At 49.2% G+C, this 19,886-nt stretch overlaps 1 protein-coding gene across 3 annotated transcripts; it reads right to left on the bottom strand.

The window, feature by feature from the left end:
* Positions 1–4,174: 4,174 nt before the first annotated feature.
* Positions 4,175–19,439, bottom strand: SALL2 (spalt like transcription factor 2). Of its 3 annotated transcripts, XM_086710182.1 has the most exons (4): positions 19,065–19,439; positions 8,489–8,806; positions 5,970–8,368; positions 4,175–5,510 (listed from the first exon to the last, which is right to left on the bottom strand). In XM_086710182.1, the coding sequence occupies exons 1-4, from the start codon at positions 19,135–19,137 to the stop codon at positions 5,103–5,105; spliced, it is 3,198 nt and encodes a 1,065-aa protein (XP_086566308.1). In that variant the 5' UTR covers positions 19,138–19,439; the 3' UTR covers positions 4,175–5,102. The 3 variants fall into 3 exon arrangements, with proteins under 3 accessions (XP_086566308.1, XP_086566306.1, XP_086566307.1); XM_086710180.1 differs by having other exon boundaries at positions 5,970–8,806; XM_086710181.1 differs by lacking the exon at positions 19,065–19,439 and adding an exon at positions 9,195–9,439 and having other exon boundaries at positions 5,970–8,806.
* Between the last annotated feature and the right edge of the window lie 447 nt (positions 19,440–19,886).

Here is a 19,886-nt window from a genome sequence, read left to right as displayed (position 1 = left end):
AGAGACTCATGAATATTGAGAACAAACAGAGGGTTACTGGAGGGGGAGTGGGAGGGGGGATGGGCTAAATGGGCAAGGGGCATTAAGGAATCTACTCCTGAAATCATTGTTGCAATATGCTAACTAATTTGGATGTAAATAAAAAAAAATTAAACTAAAAAAAAAAGAGTTCATGTTCACAAATCTGAATTCCTCACTTGGTATGAGATCACTTTCTTTCAAGGTCCTTACCACACAGAAATAAAATATACAGAAATTATATAGCTGTGAAGTTAAATAGTCTTGGTGGGGGGAGAGTACTGGACATGGCCTTGTAGAAGATAAAAAGAGTTGATTCATCTCAAAGATGGGATTCCACAGGTTCACCCCTAAACAGTATGAGCATTTTTGTCTAAGAAAGGGAGGATTTTCTAGTGGAAGAGATTCCATCCCTGGTAGAATTTGCAATATGTAAGGCCTGGATTGTCCCTTCTTACAGAGGAAGCCAAAGAAGTAGCACAGGTATTCCTGAAATTCAACCAAATCAGGGGAAGCTTCCAGAAGTCTTTGCTTTCACATTCATTTTGGATAAATTATTACAGTAGTAAATCAGGCAAATTTTAGGAACATATGAGGGCCTCTCAGCATGATGTGCTTATAGAGGGATTCTTTCTAGACTCCTCATGACCAATTTTCTGCCCACTCGTAGCCAGTCTGCCTACCATCCTGAGCAGTGCACAGTGGAAGGAACCTCATCCAGAACTCTTCTTGTCAAGACAGAGTGTAAGCCTCGTTGTGAGCAGGTGAGTGCTGCATGCACTACCTTTCTTAACTTTTCTTCATATCCACTGTGGTAGCCTGCTTCCAGAGGTAGTCATAATGCCTCGCATCCCTTGCCCTTATGCGGAGTGACTTGGCCACTTTTCCTTTTAAGAGGTAAAGCCTATTGCCCCTCCTCTTGAATCCGAGAAAGACTTCTGACTAGTTTTGGCCACAGAATGTGGCAGAAGTGATATGCTTTGAGTTTAGGAGTCTAAGCCTAAAAAGGCCTTGAAGCTCACAGTTTCTGCTTTTACCCTCTTGGAGACCTGAGCATATCATGAAAGTCCATTTATTGAGACAGAGAGAGAGAGAGAGAGAGAGAGATCCTAGAGATCGGAAGACTAAAGGGAAAGGGACCCTGGAGGATGAAAATACAATAAGGAAAGAGGTTCCAACACTCATGCCACTCAGCTGAAGGGCCAGAAGTGAATAAAGCCATCTTGGACCCTCCAGCCCAAATCAAAGCTGCCTGAGTGATCTCAGTGCTCACTACATGGAACATAGACAAGTCAACCTATCTGAGGTCTTCCCAGACAATCCATGGAATTACAGGCAAATATATAATTACTGTTTAAGACACTAAGTTTTGAGGGGCTCTTGGGTGGCTCAGTTGGTTGAGCATCCGACTTCGGCTCAGGTCATGATCTCATGGTTGGTAGGTTTGAGCCCTGCATCAGGCTCTGTGCTGACACCTCAGAGCCTGGAGCCCACTTAGTATTCTGTGTCTCCCTCTCTCTCTGCCCCTCCCCTGCTCTCTCTCTCTCTCTAAAAAATAAGCATTAAAATTTTTTTAAAAATAAGATATTAAAAAATAATTAAACAGTTATAAAAAAACAAGGAAAAGGAAAGTCAGAGTTGGGCCAACTTGAGAGTAATATTAGTGAAGTCTGTCTTGAGGGTCAGGAGACAGATGTTCCATGGTTTACTAAGTTCCAGGGATGGTAACCAGAGTCTCAGGAGTAGCAGTTTGTGGAAGATGAAAATGTGCCAATAGCATCTAGGCCTTTTTCATGGATAAAACAGGTTGAATCTCTGAGAAGCAGATGTGGAGGCAGAATTAGGATTCCAAAAGCTTTAATGAGTAATACCTGTAAAAGGAAAAGCCGGGGAGGGTTGGGAGGAGAGCAGGATTGGGGAGGAAGAACTGTCAGACTATGGGGCAGACCTGACAGTCTCTGCCAGCCCAATGGGGAATATCAGACTGAAAATCTTCATTGGAGTCCCATGTTCCATGGAAATGGCTAAGCTCCTGTATCATTCACCATCTTGCTTAGTCTTTGGCGGGAGGTTGAAGAGTGTCAATGAGTCAGGCTTCCTGCGGCTAGGTAGCTAGCCAGTTCTTTCCTGGAGGGGACCCTCTGAAGCAGCACATCTCTGGATCAGCCAAAGGGGACTTGGGGTATTTTATATAGGTTCTTAAACGTAACTGCATTTGTCCTTAGGTTGTTGTATGGGCTGTTTATATATTTGAGAGTGGCTATTATGAAAGCTGAATTCAAAAGAATTATACACCCCCTCCCCCTTCTCCATCTTTGCATCATGAGTTATTTCCCTGTCTGGGAACCTGTAGGCCATTGTTTGCATCTATTTACCACCACCATATAAAAATATGTTCATATTTTTCTTTATCCTAGACTAAGCTCCCACAGGGGCAGAAGTGTCTTATTTACTTTTGGACACTTGATCTCTGAAACAAAATAAATCCTCAGAAATTGAATGGAGGAGCAAAGCTGCCTCTTAGGTCTTCTCATAGCAATGCTTTTCATCCATCCAGTTGGAACTGGACTTACTATTGTTTATTCCATATAAAGTGTTTTCTCAAGCTGCATTTATTTACATTCTCAATCCAGCAGGTTAGAGTTAATTCACCTTCCAAAAAGATGATCAAATGAAAAGCAATTGAGAGTGAGAAATGGTGAGGCCTCTGAGGGTGGGGGTTGGAGGCGGCTACAAGAATGAAGAAACTAAAGGCCCTAAGAAGAGACAGAATAAATTAAAGGTGAAAAAAGAAAAGGAAAAAGAAAAGCTGGCAGGTAAGAGAGGTCAATGAAGAAAAAGCAGGAGAGGAGAGTAAAAAGAAGAATAAAAAGGAGACAGAAGGGAAAATAAAGGAGAGCGATGAAGGAGGGGTGTGGGCAGTCAGGTGCAGGGCTGACCTGCCTGAGGAAGTATCCACGAGGAGAAGCCTTACTGACAGGTGCTACCATAATGGGAACTGGCATGTGAAGAGAGGGCAAGTCTAGTTTAATTAGTTAAATGGCATTATCTATGTCTGATGGGGGTAGGGGAGGTACATAGAATACGATTGGTGACCTACCTCCTTCCATAGGCTGAAAGGAGAAAAAGACTTAACAAAGCTTTGCTAGGAATTAAAGAGGCAGAAGCTGTTTCTTCCCCAGTTGACTTCACAAGATTCCAGGACCTTTTAAAGAGGACCATTACTGCCCTGGTGGGGGCGAGAGGAATCAAATGGTTCTTGACCTTGAATCGAGCCAAGAAAAGGTTTACTCACCTCCTCCTTTCTGTCTTCTAGCCAACCTCACATCGGGAGTCTAAAATGATGTAGCAAGAAACAAGCACCATCCCTGATCACTGGTGGTAGCACTAACACTGCCATTAATTGGCTGAGTGACTTTGGACAAATCATTTTACCAGCCCCATCCCCTTAGCACTAAGATACAGTGATATTATAATCTTACAAACGCAAAAAAAGTCTGGAGACTGTTCTCTTTCAAAACCCAAGGTCTTAGGGTCAAATCTAAACCCTACCACATTGTGGAGAGATAAGGTAAAGAATGTATATATGTTTCATTTCACACTCCCACCCGCCATGTACTTCCTCTGCTGAGAATCCTGCTTTAAATTATCCCGTCGGTAAAAATTATTAGTGTTGAATCATTTTTTATTTCTGTTTATAACATCAGCTCTCAAGGATCATAAAGATTAATTCATCTTGGTTCTGCAGATTAAATGATGTCAGCTAGGCTACCCTGGGGCTCAGGAAGGACCAATAAAGAAACAGCTTCCAACCTCCAAACAAAACAAAACAAAACAAAACAAAACAAAACAAAACAAAACAAAAACCCCACAAAGCCTGATGGTGGAAAGTTCTAGGCAAAGAAAAGAATCTAGACAATGACTGCACACAACGGACAAATCCTTTACTTTTTGAGAACATAAACTCCATTTCCACAGGGAAATTACATTCACTGGAGGTTGTTTTAGGACAAGACTGAATAAATTAAATATTTCAACACCATATGTTCAGCTTTGGCAGGAGATGTAGGTGGGAAGGGAATCTCAATGTTAGGGAATGCCCGTATCACACCCCAGCTGGCTATTTAGTCATGAAATAAGGAAAAACACACAAATATTTGGTTAAAACACTTTTAATGAAAAGGGAAAGACACTAATATCTCCCTTGTCTGCTCTTCACATTTTACTATGTTAGGAAGCTCTGGAGCCTATACCTTTGGAGGAGAAACCATCATTCAAGTCAATCAATAGCAGAACCCTCACTCTCTCCCCCTCAGGACTCCTGTTCCAAATGATCCTATGTTAAGAGTAAATACTACATCTCATTACAAGACGGAGAGGCAGGGAGAAAACCACCTAGAGCTCATCTCCCAAGGTCTGGGACTCTAAGAACCAGACGGTGGCAAAGACATAAGCCCTGGTCCATAGACAGGCAAAATGGGGAGGAAACAGGCCTTGAGAAAGGAAGACAAGGAAAATACAAGGGGCCAGGGTACAAAGTAGGGAGTTATCTAAAACTAGAAGCACACTAGTGCTAGGAAATCCCCTATGACCTGAGGTGCATTGCTGCACACTAAGTCACTAACAGTCCAAAAGAACATTCGTGAGACCCATCCAATCGAGAATTCGAGGTCCCCTCCCTCACATCATGCCCCTTTCTTAACCTCACGTGTTCCCAGCAAGCCCTATGCTTTAGCAACGCTCTTCAACTCTCCATCATTCCTCCTTCAATGACCCTCACCAATAATGCTTGTTAAAGACATGAACTTCACATTTCCCAAAAGATCCCACGAGAGACCTGCTGCTAAGACATCTGCTCATTTCCTAACTTTGACAGGCCATGATGAAGGAACAGGAGAAGCTGGAGGTGTCTTGGCAAACTGACCAGCCAACACCTTTGCCTGAATGGGAGTTTACTGGGAAGAATGTCCTATATGCTCTTCGTTTCTCCCTACCCCTTAGGGCTGAGCCGCCAGATACAGATATTGTTGTATCTTCATTGCTGGCACCTTCCAGAGCAGGGAAAAGAAGAAATGTACAGTTTGCTACTTTTCTTCTCTGACGGGCTTCTCAGGCACTGCCTTGGATGCAGGAGACCGAAATAGGAAGAGGGGGGCTCTCTTCTCCTTGGCCTCTCTGGATCCCATTGCTGGAGGCACGTTCCCAGCCATAGTTCCTGGGCCAAACAGCACTGGTGGTGCCAGACCTAAACTGGTAGTGGAGGTGGAGCCGGAACTCCGGGGCTTGGTGAGCAGGTCCCTTGACAGGAAAGCTGTGTACTGGTTCCAGAAAGACAGGGGACCTACCCTCACCAGTTGGGCAGGAACATCCTGGGACAGGAAGTCCTGCAGGTTGACCTGGTCACCAGAGAGGAGTGGCACTGGGCCCTCCAGGGACAGCTGCCGGCCCCTTCGGGCTGGGCTGCAGTTCCAAATGTGGGTGCTCAGGTGCACCTGCCAAAGGGAAATGGAGAGGAAGAAAGGAGAGGGGGGAGAGGGGTCACCCCAGGGAAGCTGGAGGGGGATCCCCTTGGGAATGTGAAAGCTGCAGAGAAACTATTTTCCTCAGGTACAGTGAGTGAAGAGGGAAGAAAAAATTCATCAGGGGGCCATCCCCCTGGCAAGCACAGCCATTTCCAAGCTCAGGGACTAGAGAGAAGCCACGGGGGATGTACCACAGAAGGACTCAGAGAAAAAAGACAAATAAGGGCTCGTAAATCCTGTGGAGGTGCTTCTACAGAGCTCTCGGTTTCTGCTCCCTGGGTCATGAGCAGGAAAACAGGCTCATGGGATGGTGGGGTCATCTTTTCGGGGAAAGGGGGAGAGCCCCGGGGATGTGATGGACGGTGAACAGCCTGGGACCAAGGAAAGAGCAGCAATATTCTGAGGGCCGTGGGGAGCAAAGGGTTGTACCTGGTGGTGAGCCAGCAGCATATGCTTCTTGAGGACAGCGCGCTCGAGAAAGCTCTGCCTGCAGAACACACAAGTGAAGAGCGGCCCCTCCTTGGGGTGGGTCTTCTGATGCTCCTCCAGGGCTGCCTGGGCGGGAAAGGTCTGCCCACACACCTCACAGGCCTTTCTGCTGCTGCTCTCTCCCGGCTCCTTTCTCATCGCCTCCTGCGTGCTCAGCTCCTCCGCCGCCGAGGTGCCGCTGCCGCCTTCCCCTTCCCGGGTGTGTGCTGACGGTGGGCTCGAGCTCCTCTCTGGTTTGCCCCCCTCTTCCATGCCTCCTGCGGCATCGCTGCCTCCCTGCTCCATGGGCCGTGTTTGATCCAGGCTGTCGGGTGGTGGTGGCGGGGGCGGCAGGGAAGGCTGCTGAATCACCTTCTCACTGCTATCCATCTCCTTCCCAGACGTGGCCGCCGCCGCCGCCGCTGTCCCCACTTCCTCCTCTGCCCCAGACGCCTCTTCCGAATCGCCTCGCACTGATATCGCCTTCTCACCTCCGCTCTCTGAGCCCCTCCCTGCCAGGGAATCTTCATCGGTCACGTCTTCTTCCTCTTCCTCGTCCTCTTCCTCCTCTTCAGACAGCTCCTCTTCTGGGGATGGCTGCTGGGACGGCTGCTGGGGGAAGGTCCCCACCCCGGAGACTGTGGACTGCTCGGAGCCATTCTCCTGGGCAGCTCCCCCGCCTTCCGAGAGCGTGGTGCCACCGTTGGGGATCTGGCCCCCCAGGTGCATCCGAACATGCTGCTGCAGAGTCACGGCGTTAGTGAACTTCTTCTGGCAGATGGGGCAGGAGTTCTGGGCCCGGGCTGCCGGACTGGCCTTGTGGCCCACGAAATGTGCACGCAGATTGCCCCGCGTGGAGAAAGCTCTGCCACACACTTTGCATTTGAAGGGCCGCTCGCCTCCGTGTTGGCCGTAATGCAGGCGCAGGGCCCGAGGACAGCTCAGCACCCGGAGGCAGATGACACACTGGTTAGGCCCAGATGCCGCAGCGGTTGAGGTCGCGGGCGCGGAGGTGGTGGGGGCGCCCGAGGCAGTAGACGCCACTGCCACGGCTCCCTGCCGATCAATCTTTTCTACCAGTTGCTGCAGCTTTGAGGTCTCAGAGGGGGAAGCCCCCAAGGGCTCTAGCACATAGGGGAAGGGGAAGCTACCTGTGGACTTAAAGTGGTTGGTGAGCAGCGCCCAGCTGGGCAGCGAAGTCACCAGCTTACTCAGCTGCATTCGGGTCGCCGTGCCGCTTTCTGCCACCCCGGCGATCGCTGAGCCCTCGCTCCCCGGAGGGGTATTTTCATCGGCTTTACTCTTTGGCTCTACTGCCTTCATGAGCACAAACTTATTGAAAGCAGGGAGCGCGGGAGCCGTGGCTGTGCCCGCACCGGTGGAGAGCAGCGTCAGGCTCTCGGTGGCACTAAGTGCTGTAGTGGAGGCCACCAGCGGCTTGCGTTCCACGCCCCCGCCTGGCACGGCCACCTCTTCCTCGGCCTTCTCCGGCGGCACGGACATACCGTAGGGCAGGCCGCTGCTGGTGATGACATAGTCTAGGTGCTCGGGCACCGGGTGAGGGTTCATCTGCACGTGCGGGTACTTCTCGCGATGCCGGTGAAAATGCACTTTGAGGTTGCCGCGGGTGGTGAAGCGGTTGCCACAGACATTACACTTATAGGGCCTCTCACCCGTGTGGGAGCGCAGGTGGATCTGCAGGGCACTGTCACTGCCAAATACTTTGGCACAGAAGCGGCACTTGTGCCGTCCGCCAGGCTTCTCCAAGGGACCCATCACTTCCCCGTAGCCCAGCTCACCACTTCCATTCTTTGGCTTCAGGAGCCCTGGGGAGGCAGCAGCCTCGAGGCCTCGAGCTGCCCCAAGACACTGTGCTGCCAAGAGTCCCGTGGTGCCTGGGAACGCCAGGTGAGGCGAGGCAATCAGCTGATCTGTGCTGCCTGGCAGGGCTGGGGAGGGGGCGGGGGCGGGTTTGTGGCTGCGCCCAACCCCTCCGGCAGAAAAAGGGTGCTGTGACCCCAGTGGATGGTAAAGATGGAAGAAAGCCTGCTTGGGCGTTTCTGCCCCCGAGGAGGAGGAGGAGGAGGAGGAAGAGGAGGAGGAAGGTGCCAGGGTCTTGGTGGTCTGGACAGGCTTGATGGGGCTGAAGAGGGGAAGCAGGGGCTTGGTGGAGGAGGCAGTCCCTGCCCCAGGTAACTCGGAGGGACTGGCAGGGGTGCCCACTGTCTGGCCTAAGGAGCCAAGCAGCAGCACCTGGCGGCAGATTTGCTCAGTCATCTGCATCTGATGGATCTGCCGCTGCTGCAGCACCCGCAGCTCTTCCAAGATCAGAGGGATGTTCAAGTGGCCGCTGCCTGCACCTGGGGGCGGAGGTGGAGGAGGAGGAGGGGGGGGTGCGGGGGTGGACTCTGGAGGTAATGGGGTCGCTCCCAGCTTGGGACTAGCCAAGATCAGGCCCCCGCCTCCCCCCGCTGCCGTACCTGTGGCAGCGACCAGGAAGTGCCCGGCAGGCTCCTCTACTCTCCGCTCAGGGCCCCAGGTGGGATCTGTGGGCACAGAGGACCCAGATTCCGGAGGGTTGTTGTGCTCTGCCTCCATGACCTGGGGGCTAGTTTGGCCCTCAGCCCGGGGTTCAGAAGAGGTCGAAGAGTTGCTGGGGTTCTCCTGGCCCCCAATTATCACCATTACAGGGGGGTCAGTAGAACACGCATTCTGGTGGGCGAGGAATTCAGTTGGGTCAGTGAATTGTGCGCAGCACTTGGCACAGACTTGGGGGTGGTCCTCCTCGCTAGCATCACCTAGGGAGAAGACAAGGAGAGAGCGTGGGTGGTGCGGCTGGGATGGGCAGGCGAAGGCTCTAATTAACAAGGAGCCCAGTAACCGCTTGGTGGGGGGTGGGGAGATGAGCTCACCATCAGGCCAAGCCGAAGGCTAGAGCTCAGTGGTGACCCGTCCGGACACGAAACACCCCAGCATGGGGGCAGGGGAGCAGGCACGCTCAAGCTCCTGCCTCCGCCTGCCGGTCCCCCACCCCCCAACCCCGGGCCACCCGCGGGCGCAAGGAATGGGTGTGAGCAGGGGGCCCTACGCAGAGAATCGTGCATTTTATCCCGTCCGCTGAGAAGTCCCTCACCCCGCGCGCGTGCCCTCCGCCCCCACCCCTGCCCAGGCAGGGCCCTACCGCACCTCCAAGCTCCGCCGGCTCCCCGCAGGGCCCCCCGAGACGAGAGCTCCTCCCGGTTTCGTGCGCCATGGTTGTAGGGACGGGGGGGGGGTGGGTGGAGGGCAGGGTAGAATGGGAGACAATGGGTATCGGGATGGGGGGAGGCGGCGGTGGCCGCCGGGGTGCGGCAGCCTCTGCACCCAGCGGCCCAGACTGCGGAGATGGAGATCCGCGGCGGCGGCGGCGGCGGCGGCGGCGGCGGCGGCGGGGGCAGGGAGCCGCGGAGGAGGGGGAGGGGAGCGAGGAGGCGCGGAGGAGGGGAGGAGCTGGAGCGAGAAAGCTAGGAGAGGGGAGATGGGGGAGGAGCTGCTGGGGAGCCGGGCTGGAGCGGGGAGTGGGAGGTGGGTGTGTGGGGCGGGAGCCCAGAGCCTAGCAGGTTTCCGGAGGCTCAGTGACAGGTGCTTGTGGGGCGTGGTGGGGTCCACCTTCCCTCGCCCTCTGCCAGCTCCCCCCCTTCTCCAGATGGCTTTGCCTAGACCTGCCCCCACCCCCCTCGGGCTCAAGGGGGCACAGTGGGAAACACAGCTCTGCTCAATAGAGCAAAGCGATAGGCTTCTCTTATTTTTCTTTGGATAAAGGATCCGCTGAGCCTGGAAAACGTGGACTCCAGAGAGGGTGGTCTGATCTCAGAGGTTCTGAGGGCCAGAGGGGGAGGGGGAGCCCAGGACATCCACGCCTTATCAAAACCCGCACCCCTAAATACCCCAAGTTTTGTCCAGTCTTCCTCATCTTTATTCCCACCCTACCCCCATCCCCCTCCACAAAAGAAGTTTCTCAGGGTGGGAGGCTGCAAGGCGTAATTTCCAAGGAAGTCATTTCAGGACCCTCCTCTCTGCGGAACATTGAGCCCCTTCACTCCCTCCCCCTCCCCCCCAGAATAGCCCAATGCAAGTTACTCCACAGACCACCGGGCTCACACCTGATTTATAGACTTCGTGCTTATTCCCGGAGCGCCTCCTCTTTAATAGCTCTTCCCTGCCCGTCTTCTTCCTCCATTGCCCTTCTCGTGCAGCACAGGGCACACGGCCACTGTTAAGGACAGTTGCGTCCGGGGAGACGCTGGCCTGCAGGGGCCTACAGAGGCCCACCTAGCTCTAACCTGGGGGGAGGGGAATTCCTGAAACAATGGAGAAAATGCAGTGGGAGCTACGAGGCAGCCTCTCTGGGCGGAAAGCCCTTTCAGCCCCAAGCTGGTTTGAATGCCTAGAAAGGACATAACACTAGCTCACCGCCACAGAGGCCACCTCGCAGTCAGACGGCATAAGTAGGGGTATGATGTCTCTTAGACCAGATACTCTGCGTTCTCTTTCTACCTTGAAATGCGTCTTAATAGGGTTTCCACCTCGGGAGAGAGTTTAATCTTACTTACAGGAAGTGACCCCCCCCAAGTCCTTAGTTTTGTGGTTTGCCTCGGCATCAGTAAACCCACCACGCTCTAATCCCAGCTCTATCGTTGCCTGGCTGGTAAATTGAGGCACAGTGGTTAATCATGCCACCATTTTCATTTTGTGAAGTGGTAAGATTGTAGCTGTGCTGTCTTTCTCAGAGAAATATTGTGGTGACAAAAACTTGGAAAACTCTTGACAAATCATGTTAATATGAACACACAGGACTTTAAATTTGGGGGGGGGGAGTCCCAAATATTATGGGTTAGAGAATTTACATTGTCAGTGGCAAAACAATGAAAATAACCTAAAATGCATATTTGCTAAAATTAGATCAGTTTTTCATGTTACTATCTTATTAATTTCTTTTTTTTAATTTTTAAAGATATTTGTTTTTGAGAGAGAGAGAGAGTGTGTGTGTGAGTGGGGTGAGGGGCAGAGATAGAGGGAGACACAGGATCCAAAGCAGGCTCCAGGCTCTGAGCCCGACACGGGGCTTGAACTCAAGAACCATGAGATCGTGACCTGGGCCGAAGTCCGACGCTTAACGGAGTGAGCCACCCAGATGCCCCATCATCTTATTAATTTCTGAGGTAAGACATTGGTTAATATTGGCATATGCCAGTGGCAAGGAATCTTTTCTGGAGGAGTCTTTTTTGGACCTAATGTTGGCACCATCCACTTCACTGTTCAACACGAATTTTGCTGTCTTTTTAAATCAAAAACATTTTACCGAATTATGTTTTGAAACTTTACATAATCATGAGTATCTAAATATTACGAACGACAGCTCTGAAAAAGATGGGCTCTGTGTTTTCAGGACTGACCCTTACAACGAGGGAGAGGGGGGATCTATTTCAGTTATGGAAAGTCACAGGTTCATGCAGTGTTGTTTATTTTTACAGAGCAGGAAATTGAAGCTTGGAGAGGATAAGTGACTTTCCCAAGTTCACACAGAAATTCAGTGAAGCAAGCATTCAGAATTTTGACCCCTGTCCAGTGCTTTCTCAAGCACACCAACATTGTGTGGCTTCTCTAACGCCAGAGAAAGGGCCCTGTGTAGCTCCTACCTGCCATTTGCTCTCTGGCCTCAGTAAGGGAGAGGGAATCAGGTGGAAGCTTTCTACCCAGCATTTGTTAATTAGCATTGAACATTTGATATCAAGTTGCTGTTTTGTCAAGTCTTCCGACAAGAAAAGAAATCCTTTTCTTTTCATCTTCTCCTGGGAAACACTGTCCCCTTTCTTGCTCTTTAATGAAACTTGCTTTCTGATGGGTAATTTGACCTGCACTCTTCTTTAAGGTAAATTTAGTCCCTGCTGAAAGGTGACGGATCAACAGCCACCTGTAAGAGGAACCCTCTATTTCTCAGCACTTTGCACTCACTGCCTATCCTGAAAAGGGGGGCAGGATTCTTAGGCAGACACGAATGAAGTCATAAACACAGGAATAAACTAAGCTGGTAATGGTGTCCCTAGATAGCAGATAAGGGTAGGTAAGCTATCCTGGGTCACAGGCAAAGTCTGGGATGGATGTAGGGACTAAGACCTGGACACGCTTGTTTAAATTTATAAAGAGCCAGAATAACAATGAAAAGGGAAACCAGGTAGCTCTCTAAACTGCGGCTCTAGGCTTGGGAGAACAAAGAAAATTAGGTGCGGAGTACACAGCAGAATGGTAGAGTTGAAAAAGCGGTTCTCAAACTTTGCTGCCCATTGAAAATACTGGGAGAGCTTTGAAACATCCAATATCCAGGCCACACCCCAGATCAATTAGTTCAGAATCCCTGAGGGTGGCATCCAGGTATCAGTGTGTTTATAAAATTCCTCAGGAGATTCCAGTGTACAGGAAGGATGAGAGCCACGGTACCTTTCAGAGGACTGCTCTTCCCAGGGAACCTTCTACCCTGCGGCTCACAGATCTTACCTGGCCCAAATTAGGACAGAGGCAAAACCAGCTGCCCAGGGCCAAATCTTCCTGTCTGGCTCCCTCTCTGCTCTGCCAGCAGAGAGAGGTCAGCTCTCTCGTATCCAGCTTCCATGAACAGATTTTGATAATGATTTACACCTGACTGTGAATTTAAGTGACTGCATTGCCTTTCCCAGGGTATGTGCATCTTGAGCTATATTTCTTTTTTTTTTTAATTTTTTTTAATGTTTATTTATTTTTGAGACAGAGAGAGACAGAGCATGAATGGGGGAGGGGCAGAGAGAGAGGGAGACACAGAATGGGAAGCAGGCTCCAGGGTCTGAGCCATCAGCCCAGAGCCTGACTCGGGGCTCCAACTCACAAACCGTGAGATCGTGACCTGAGCTGAAGTCGGATGCTCAACCGACTGAGCCACCCAGGCGCCCCTTGAGCTATATTTCTAATTTTAAGATAAAGGCTTTGTTCTACACACAGTTCAAGCATCGTCCAGCCACTGAAGAAACAAAGTATACTATGTAAGCACCTGCCTAAACTTACTGTTAGCATTGGGCCAATGCTAACATGAATGGATTCTGTAACTGCTGCACTGTTGCTATAGACTACTTCTAAGGGAGAATGTCCTATCTTCTCTTTGTCACTTCTCTCTCCTAAATACACACACACACACTCTTCTGCCAGGCCACCCACACCTAGTAATGCATCTGTGACCTGTGCAATGTCGTAGGCAAACAGGCATGATAATTTGTACATGGGATGTTAAGTGAGAAAAATATGTTTGTTTCCTAAACAGGAATATCTTAGATCAAACACCGAAAAGGTTTTTTAAGAGACATTTTTCTGACATCAAAGGACTCAGCATTTAGCAAAGAATTCATACTCTTTTGCTCCTGGTAAGGACTTCAGAGATCTGATCTTCCCCGCCCCCCCCCCCCCCTTGAGCACAGTGATTGAGAGTGCCAGCTTTGGGGTGCCTGGGTGGTTTAGGTGGTTAAGCGTCCGACTCTGGATCTCAGCGCCAGGTCTCAATCTCACAGTTTGTGAGCCCTGCATTGGGCTCTGTGCTGACAGCACGGACCCCACTTGGGACTCTCTCAATCTCTCTCTCAAAATAAATAAATGAACTTAAAAAAAAAAAACAAAACAGTGCCAGCTCTGAATCAAACAGGACTGAGTTATCGTCCCAGCACTTTCAAGATCTTTGTGATCTTGGGAAAGTTTCTCTATTTCTCTAAGGTTTGGATTTCTCTTTAAAATGAGGGACATAGGGGCACCTGGGTGGCTCAGTCTGTTAAGTGTCAGACTCTGGATCTCAGCTCAGGTCTTGATCTCAAGATGATCGTGAATTCAAGCCCCATGTTGGGCTCTGTGCTGGGCAGGAAGCCTACTTAAAAAATAAATAAAATAAAAAATAAAAATAAAATGGGGATAGTGTGCTTGGGTGGCTCAGTCAGTTAAGCATCTGACTCTTGATTTTGGCTCAGGTCATGATCTCACAGTTTGTTGGTTCGAGCCCCACGTTTGGCTCTGTGCCGACAGTGAGGAGCCTGCTCTCTCTGCACCTCCTCCCCTACTCACTCACTCTCTAAAAATAAATAAACATTAAAAAATAATAAAATAAAATGGGGGTATAACTTCAAAAAGGACTGAAATTCTTATAGATGCTACAATAAGGATGAGCCTTGAAAACATGGTGAGACAAGCAAGACACAAAAGGACAAATATTGTGTAATTCCTTTATATGAGGTACCTAGAATTGGTAAACTTATAGAGACAGAAAATAGGATGGTGATTGCTAGGGGCTGCAGAGCGAAGGGAATGGGGAATTATTGTTTAATGGGTATAGGATTTCAGTTTTATTTTATTTTATTTATTTTTTATTTTTTTTTCGTAATGTTTTTATTTATTTTTGAGACAGAGAGAGACAGAGCATGAGCAGGGAAGGGGCAGAGAGAGAGGGAGACACAGAATCGGAAGCAAGCTCCAGGCTCTGAGCCGTCAGCACAGAGCCCGATACGGGGCTCGAACTCACAGACTGTGAGATCATGACCTGAGCCGAAGTCGGACACTCAACTGACTGAGCCACCCAGGCGCCCCAAGGATTTCAATTTTAAAAGATGAAAGAGTTTTGGAGATGGATGGTGGTAATGGTTGCACAACATTGTGAATATACTTAATCACTGAGTCATACGCTTAAAAGTGGTTAAAATGGTAAATTTTGTTATGTATATTTTACCACACATTCAAAAAAAAAAAAATGAATGGAGATGCACCTGGTTGGCTCTGTCAGTTGGGGTTCCAACTCTTGGTTTTACCTCAGGTCATGATGTTATGGTACATGGGTTTGAGCCCTGGGTTGGGCTCTGTGTTGGCGGTATGGAATCCGCTTGGGATTCTCTCTCCTTCTCTCTCTGCCCCTCCCCTGCACGCGATGTCTTTCAAATAAATAGATAAATGAACTTAAAACAAATTGAGTGGAGATAATAATAGAGTTGGGAGGAATCAAGGGGAAATATGTGTAGGGCTAGCATAGTACCTGCCAAATAGTAAATGTTCCCGAAATATTGGCAGGAAGTTCTATCATTTAAATTTTTTTAACGTCTATTTATTTTTGAGAGCAAGAGAGACAGTGCACAAGCAGGGGAGGGGCAGAGAAAGAGGGAGACACAGAATCTGAAGCAGGTTCCAGGCTCTGAACTGTCAGTACGGAACCTGACACAGGCTCAAACCCATGAACTGTGAGATCATGATCTGAGCCAAAGTCAGACGCTCAACTGACTGAGTCACCCAGGTGCACCCCTAGAAGTGCTATTATTTAAAGACCAATAACTGAAGCCCCGGGGGAAGAATGGATTCATCCAAGGTCATGTAGCTTCAAGGTCAAAGCTGGATTAAAACCCAGGTTTCCGGGGTGCCTGGGTGGCTCAGTCGGTTGGGCGTCTGACTTCGGGCCAGGTCATGATCTCACAGTTCATGAGTTTGAGCCCCGTGTCAGGCTCCGTGCTGACAGCTCAGAGCCTGGAGCCTGCTTCGGATTCTGTGTCTCCCTCTCTCTCTGCCCCTCCCCAGCTGATGCTCACACTCTGTCTCTGTCAAAAATAAATAAACTTAAAATTTTTTTTAATTAAAAAAAAAAAAAACAACCCAGGTTTCCTGCTTCCTGATCCAGTGCTCCATATTGCACCTGGCCCGAGTTACTTTCTATCTACTCAGAAATATTTTCTTTTTGACCCAGGGGTACCTAGGGCTGAAAGGCTTAGACTCAATACCCTGAGGGATTATGCTCTCTACATCCATATATAAAGAGATCAGAGCCCTCAGGACTCTCTTTTTGCCTTCCTTCTCCTTTTGCTGCTGTTGCTGTCTGCCAGCTTCCATTTCTCCCTCTAGATCTGTTTGGCTGTTGTCCTGGTTTCTCCTTCTCACTAAATATCTGGGTTTCTGATCGTTTCCTTCATTTCCCAGATGTACTAGTTTACGTTTTCCCTATTCACATCTCATATGTTCCTAATCCAGATTTCTAGACTCTGTAGGGGAGAGAGATTTTTTTTTTCTCTCTCCAGAGTTTTTAAGTAAAAAGACTATTTCCTTCTCATCACTTATGTGCAGTAACTATTCTGTTAGGTTTTGGTGTTCTGGTCTGGGAAGCTGAACAAAAACAGGGCTAGAAAACAGGTTTTCAGACCATTTCTTGGTGACGTCTCAGGTCACTGCAGAGATGAGGCTTTGGACATGTGTGACAAAGGCTGAGCATTTGCTTGTCAGGTATGGTAAACGTTGCCCAAAAGAAGGCAAAGCCTCCTGAAAACTTCGGTTGCACCCTAGCCTGCTAAATAAATGTCTGCTGATGCTCATGAGGAAGCCCGTAGTTTCACAGGTACACCAGAGGACAGAGAGTCCTCCCTACCCTAATTTGGGGGCATGCAGAACAAAAAAATGTTTCTGGGGTAGAAGGAAAAGTCAGCCGCCTGAAGATCACACAAGCAAATAGAAACCGTATCGATGGAAAAGGAGGGAATGGGAAAGTTATCTGTCTTACACGAGGAGGAAGGAATTTTAGGTTTGCTCTGGTACAGCCACCTCATCTTCCAGATGTGACTCGGTGACACTCCAGGGCGTGGAAGTAGCCCCGGAGAATTCTGATCAGAAAGCCCTTTGCTTTCTTTAGGCAGACCTTCAGAGGTTACTACTGCTTTCTTACTCCTTACCTTTGTGTTTCTGACGTTTCTGGCTCAAAGGCAAAATTCAGCCGGAATTTGCTGCTGCCATCGGATGTGAGCCTGCACTGTTTCTGCAGGGATGACTCTGTAGCAGCAACCCCATGCCCCAGAGTGTTCACAGCCCCAAGTGGAAGCCCTAGCACAAGGGGCTTAAGAATCCACTCAGGGCAGTGGTGAAAGATTTCTTTTGACGCCTGCACAAGCTCTTGGTCAACAGTGGTACTACGGGAGTGGGTGAGCAGACTTGGGAAGTGTGGGGAGAGGAGAGGTTGTCTCTTGGGGGGGGCAGGGGTTCGGCATTGTTCCACAATCCAGCCAGCAGGGGAGCAGGACTGAGAGGCAACTCCGAGGCTCTACGGGAAGTCTCCTGTAGAGCCGGAGGAGGAAACATCCGGCCTGCAGCAGCATTAAGGAAGGCTAATGTGTCCCAGGAGGGAAGGATGCCACCATCATGAACCTCTAAATATGGGCACAGTGGGATCCCAGCAAAGCAGTGACTTGAGGAGAATGTGTTCTACCCAAAACACAGTATGTCTGTTAAAGTTGTTCCATAGCACAGGGGAGCACTGATTTCATCTCAGGTCATTTTTTTACAACAACAGGTGGAAAGGTAAATTTAACCCATGACTCAGTTTTAGTCACTACAAATACATTATCCTAGAGCTTTTCATGCACACATCTCATAGAGAAGGACTGAAGTTCACCAAGAGATGCCTGAGGTTTGGTCAGGTTTCAGCCCTCGCAGGAAGTGCCACTGTCCTCACATATGATAACAATACTTACATGCATTAAGTACTTAGTTATGCTAGGGACTACTATACCACATAAATTGAGCACTTATTTATGCTATTTATCTTTCCAAGTGCTTTACACCTATTAACTCATTCCAATCCTCATGATAACCTAATGAGGTAGCTAGTATTTTACAGATGAGGAAACAGGCACAGAGAGGCAAAGTAAACGAACCCAAGTTGCACAGCTAACCAGGATTTGAATCCTGAAAGTGTGGCTTCAGAACCCTTGTTTTTCTTTTTTTTGTTTTGTTTTGTTTTGTTTTTTTTGCTAGAACCCTTGTTCTTAGTACCACACTGCACTGCCCAATGAGTCAACTGTTTGCTAAATAGTTTATCCCTGAGGGGCAGAACTTCTAGACTTTCACAGTGTGAACATACATAGCCATATACTGATACAGTATATCCAAAACTTGCCTGAGCCTAAGAATTACCTGGACACTTGCAAAGATATAGATTCCCAGACTCTACCCTGGATCCACGTTCAAGCAAATTTGCAAAATTCTAATTTAGTAGAGTGAGCCCACTAGCCCAGAGCATCAGGAAACCTGTTTTGGTCCTGACAAAGTGCTCTAAGTGTTTCTGAGACTTTGGGCAATGTCACTTCTCAATACCCCAAGTTACTCTACTATCTGCCTCTGACTGGACTATTATAGGAATACATAAAATTCTCCCCCCCCAACAAAGAAAATCTATTACTTTATTATTTTAAGTTTATTTAATTCCTTTAGTAATCTTTACACTCAATGCGGGGCTGGAACTGACGACCCCAAGATCAAGCGTTGCATGCTCTACCTACTGAGCCAGCCAGGCGCCCCAGAAAATCTGTTACTTTAAAAACAGATGCAAGTACGTTAATTCATACTTTTGTTTTGTTTTGTTTCACCGTGGCCTCCCTTGAAGCACAAACCTGAGTCCCTCATCCAGACCTCTCCTCCAGCCTCTACCCTAGGTGACACGGATCCGCACCCCAAGCCAGGCTGCATCTGACCGACATTAGCTCTCTCCCTCTGGGAGCTCTGATCTGTTCTCAGCTCAGCCCAACAATGAGAAACTTTTTTCTCTTCTCCCTCAGGGGAACCTTCACGTTTATCCAATTCATTCTCTTGCAACCCAACTCTCCAGAAAGAAAAGGGGGGAAAATCCCACCCCTAAGAGACTGGCCTCCAGGTCTGAGGAGGTTACTTAGCAACGACACAAAGACCAGTGAGCAAAGGGGGACCTGAGGAGAAAACTCTTGGGTGGGGAGACAGAGCCAGTTTGAAAACTCCATTTCATCCGGAGAAAAACAAGGAAAACACAAACAGAATCCAATCTGAGAAAAGCCAAGCAGCGGGGCTTCTCCCCCAGCACAGGTCAATGCCTGGCTACTCTCTGCATCCAACTTCTTCAAACCCCCAATGACCAAGTCCTCCCCTGGCTTCACCCGTGGCCCGGGTGCCCTCCCTTGCCCTGGCCTGACCCACACGGGCTGGGACTCAGGGCTCCCGCACCCCTCCCCAGGCACCCACCGTTCTCAGACGCGCTGGGACCTTCGCAGTCCGAGATTAACTGTTGGGGTTTCCGCTGCTTTCGCCGAGACATTCCCGGGTGGAGGTGGGGTAGGGAGGGGCAAAGCTCACTTAGTCCTAACCGGGGTGACCTGGTCTGGTCTCCCCTTGGGTCTGAAGCCAACTGATGCCTCTCCCCCAGTGCTAATCACTGGGAAGCAGAGATGGTCTCCCTTCCCAGAGACAGACAGACAGACTGGCCCGCGCTCCCTCTGATTCTCTGTCCCTGACTCTCTCTCTCTCTCTCTCTCTTTCTCTCTCAATCTCTGCAAGTCTTTAAAGGGGAGACGCCCCCTTTTTTTTCTTCAGCTTCTTCCCTACGCTTCTGCAGCTCCCATTGTAAAAGCAAAAATCCTAATCTTTCCGCACACTCTTTTCTTTTGTACTGCAGAGGGAAGGATTTAACCCTCTCCTCACTGCCAGGGCTCAGGCCTCTCCCTGTGCTGTCTGTTCAGAAAATGTCCCTGCTTGTTTTTCTAACTCTTCATCCCAGGTCTCCACAGTGCTTTTTGGTTCTCTCATGATTCGATGCCACCTTGTTTGATGATGCGACTGCTTCTGGGGTGTAAAGCTGAAATTAGAACTTTCTGGTATATCCTGATTATGAGGCCAAGAAGTCAGCTACCACCAGTTGAAACTGGGGAGATGAAAGGCTGGCGAAAAGACTGAGTGTAGATGGACAGTCGTTATAATAAAACTAAATATAAAGAGGGCTCTTTATAATTTAAAGGATATTTTCATATACGTGACATATTTTGAATATTACAGCTCTGACCACTCCTA

Source organism: Puma concolor, chromosome B3 (assembly GCF_028749965.1).
Source record: "Puma concolor isolate L17-30 chromosome B3, mPumCon1.1.hap2, whole genome shotgun sequence".
Lineage (NCBI taxonomy): Eukaryota > Metazoa > Chordata > Mammalia > Carnivora > Felidae > Puma > Puma concolor.
This window is presented reverse-complemented; position numbering and strand designations above follow the sequence as displayed.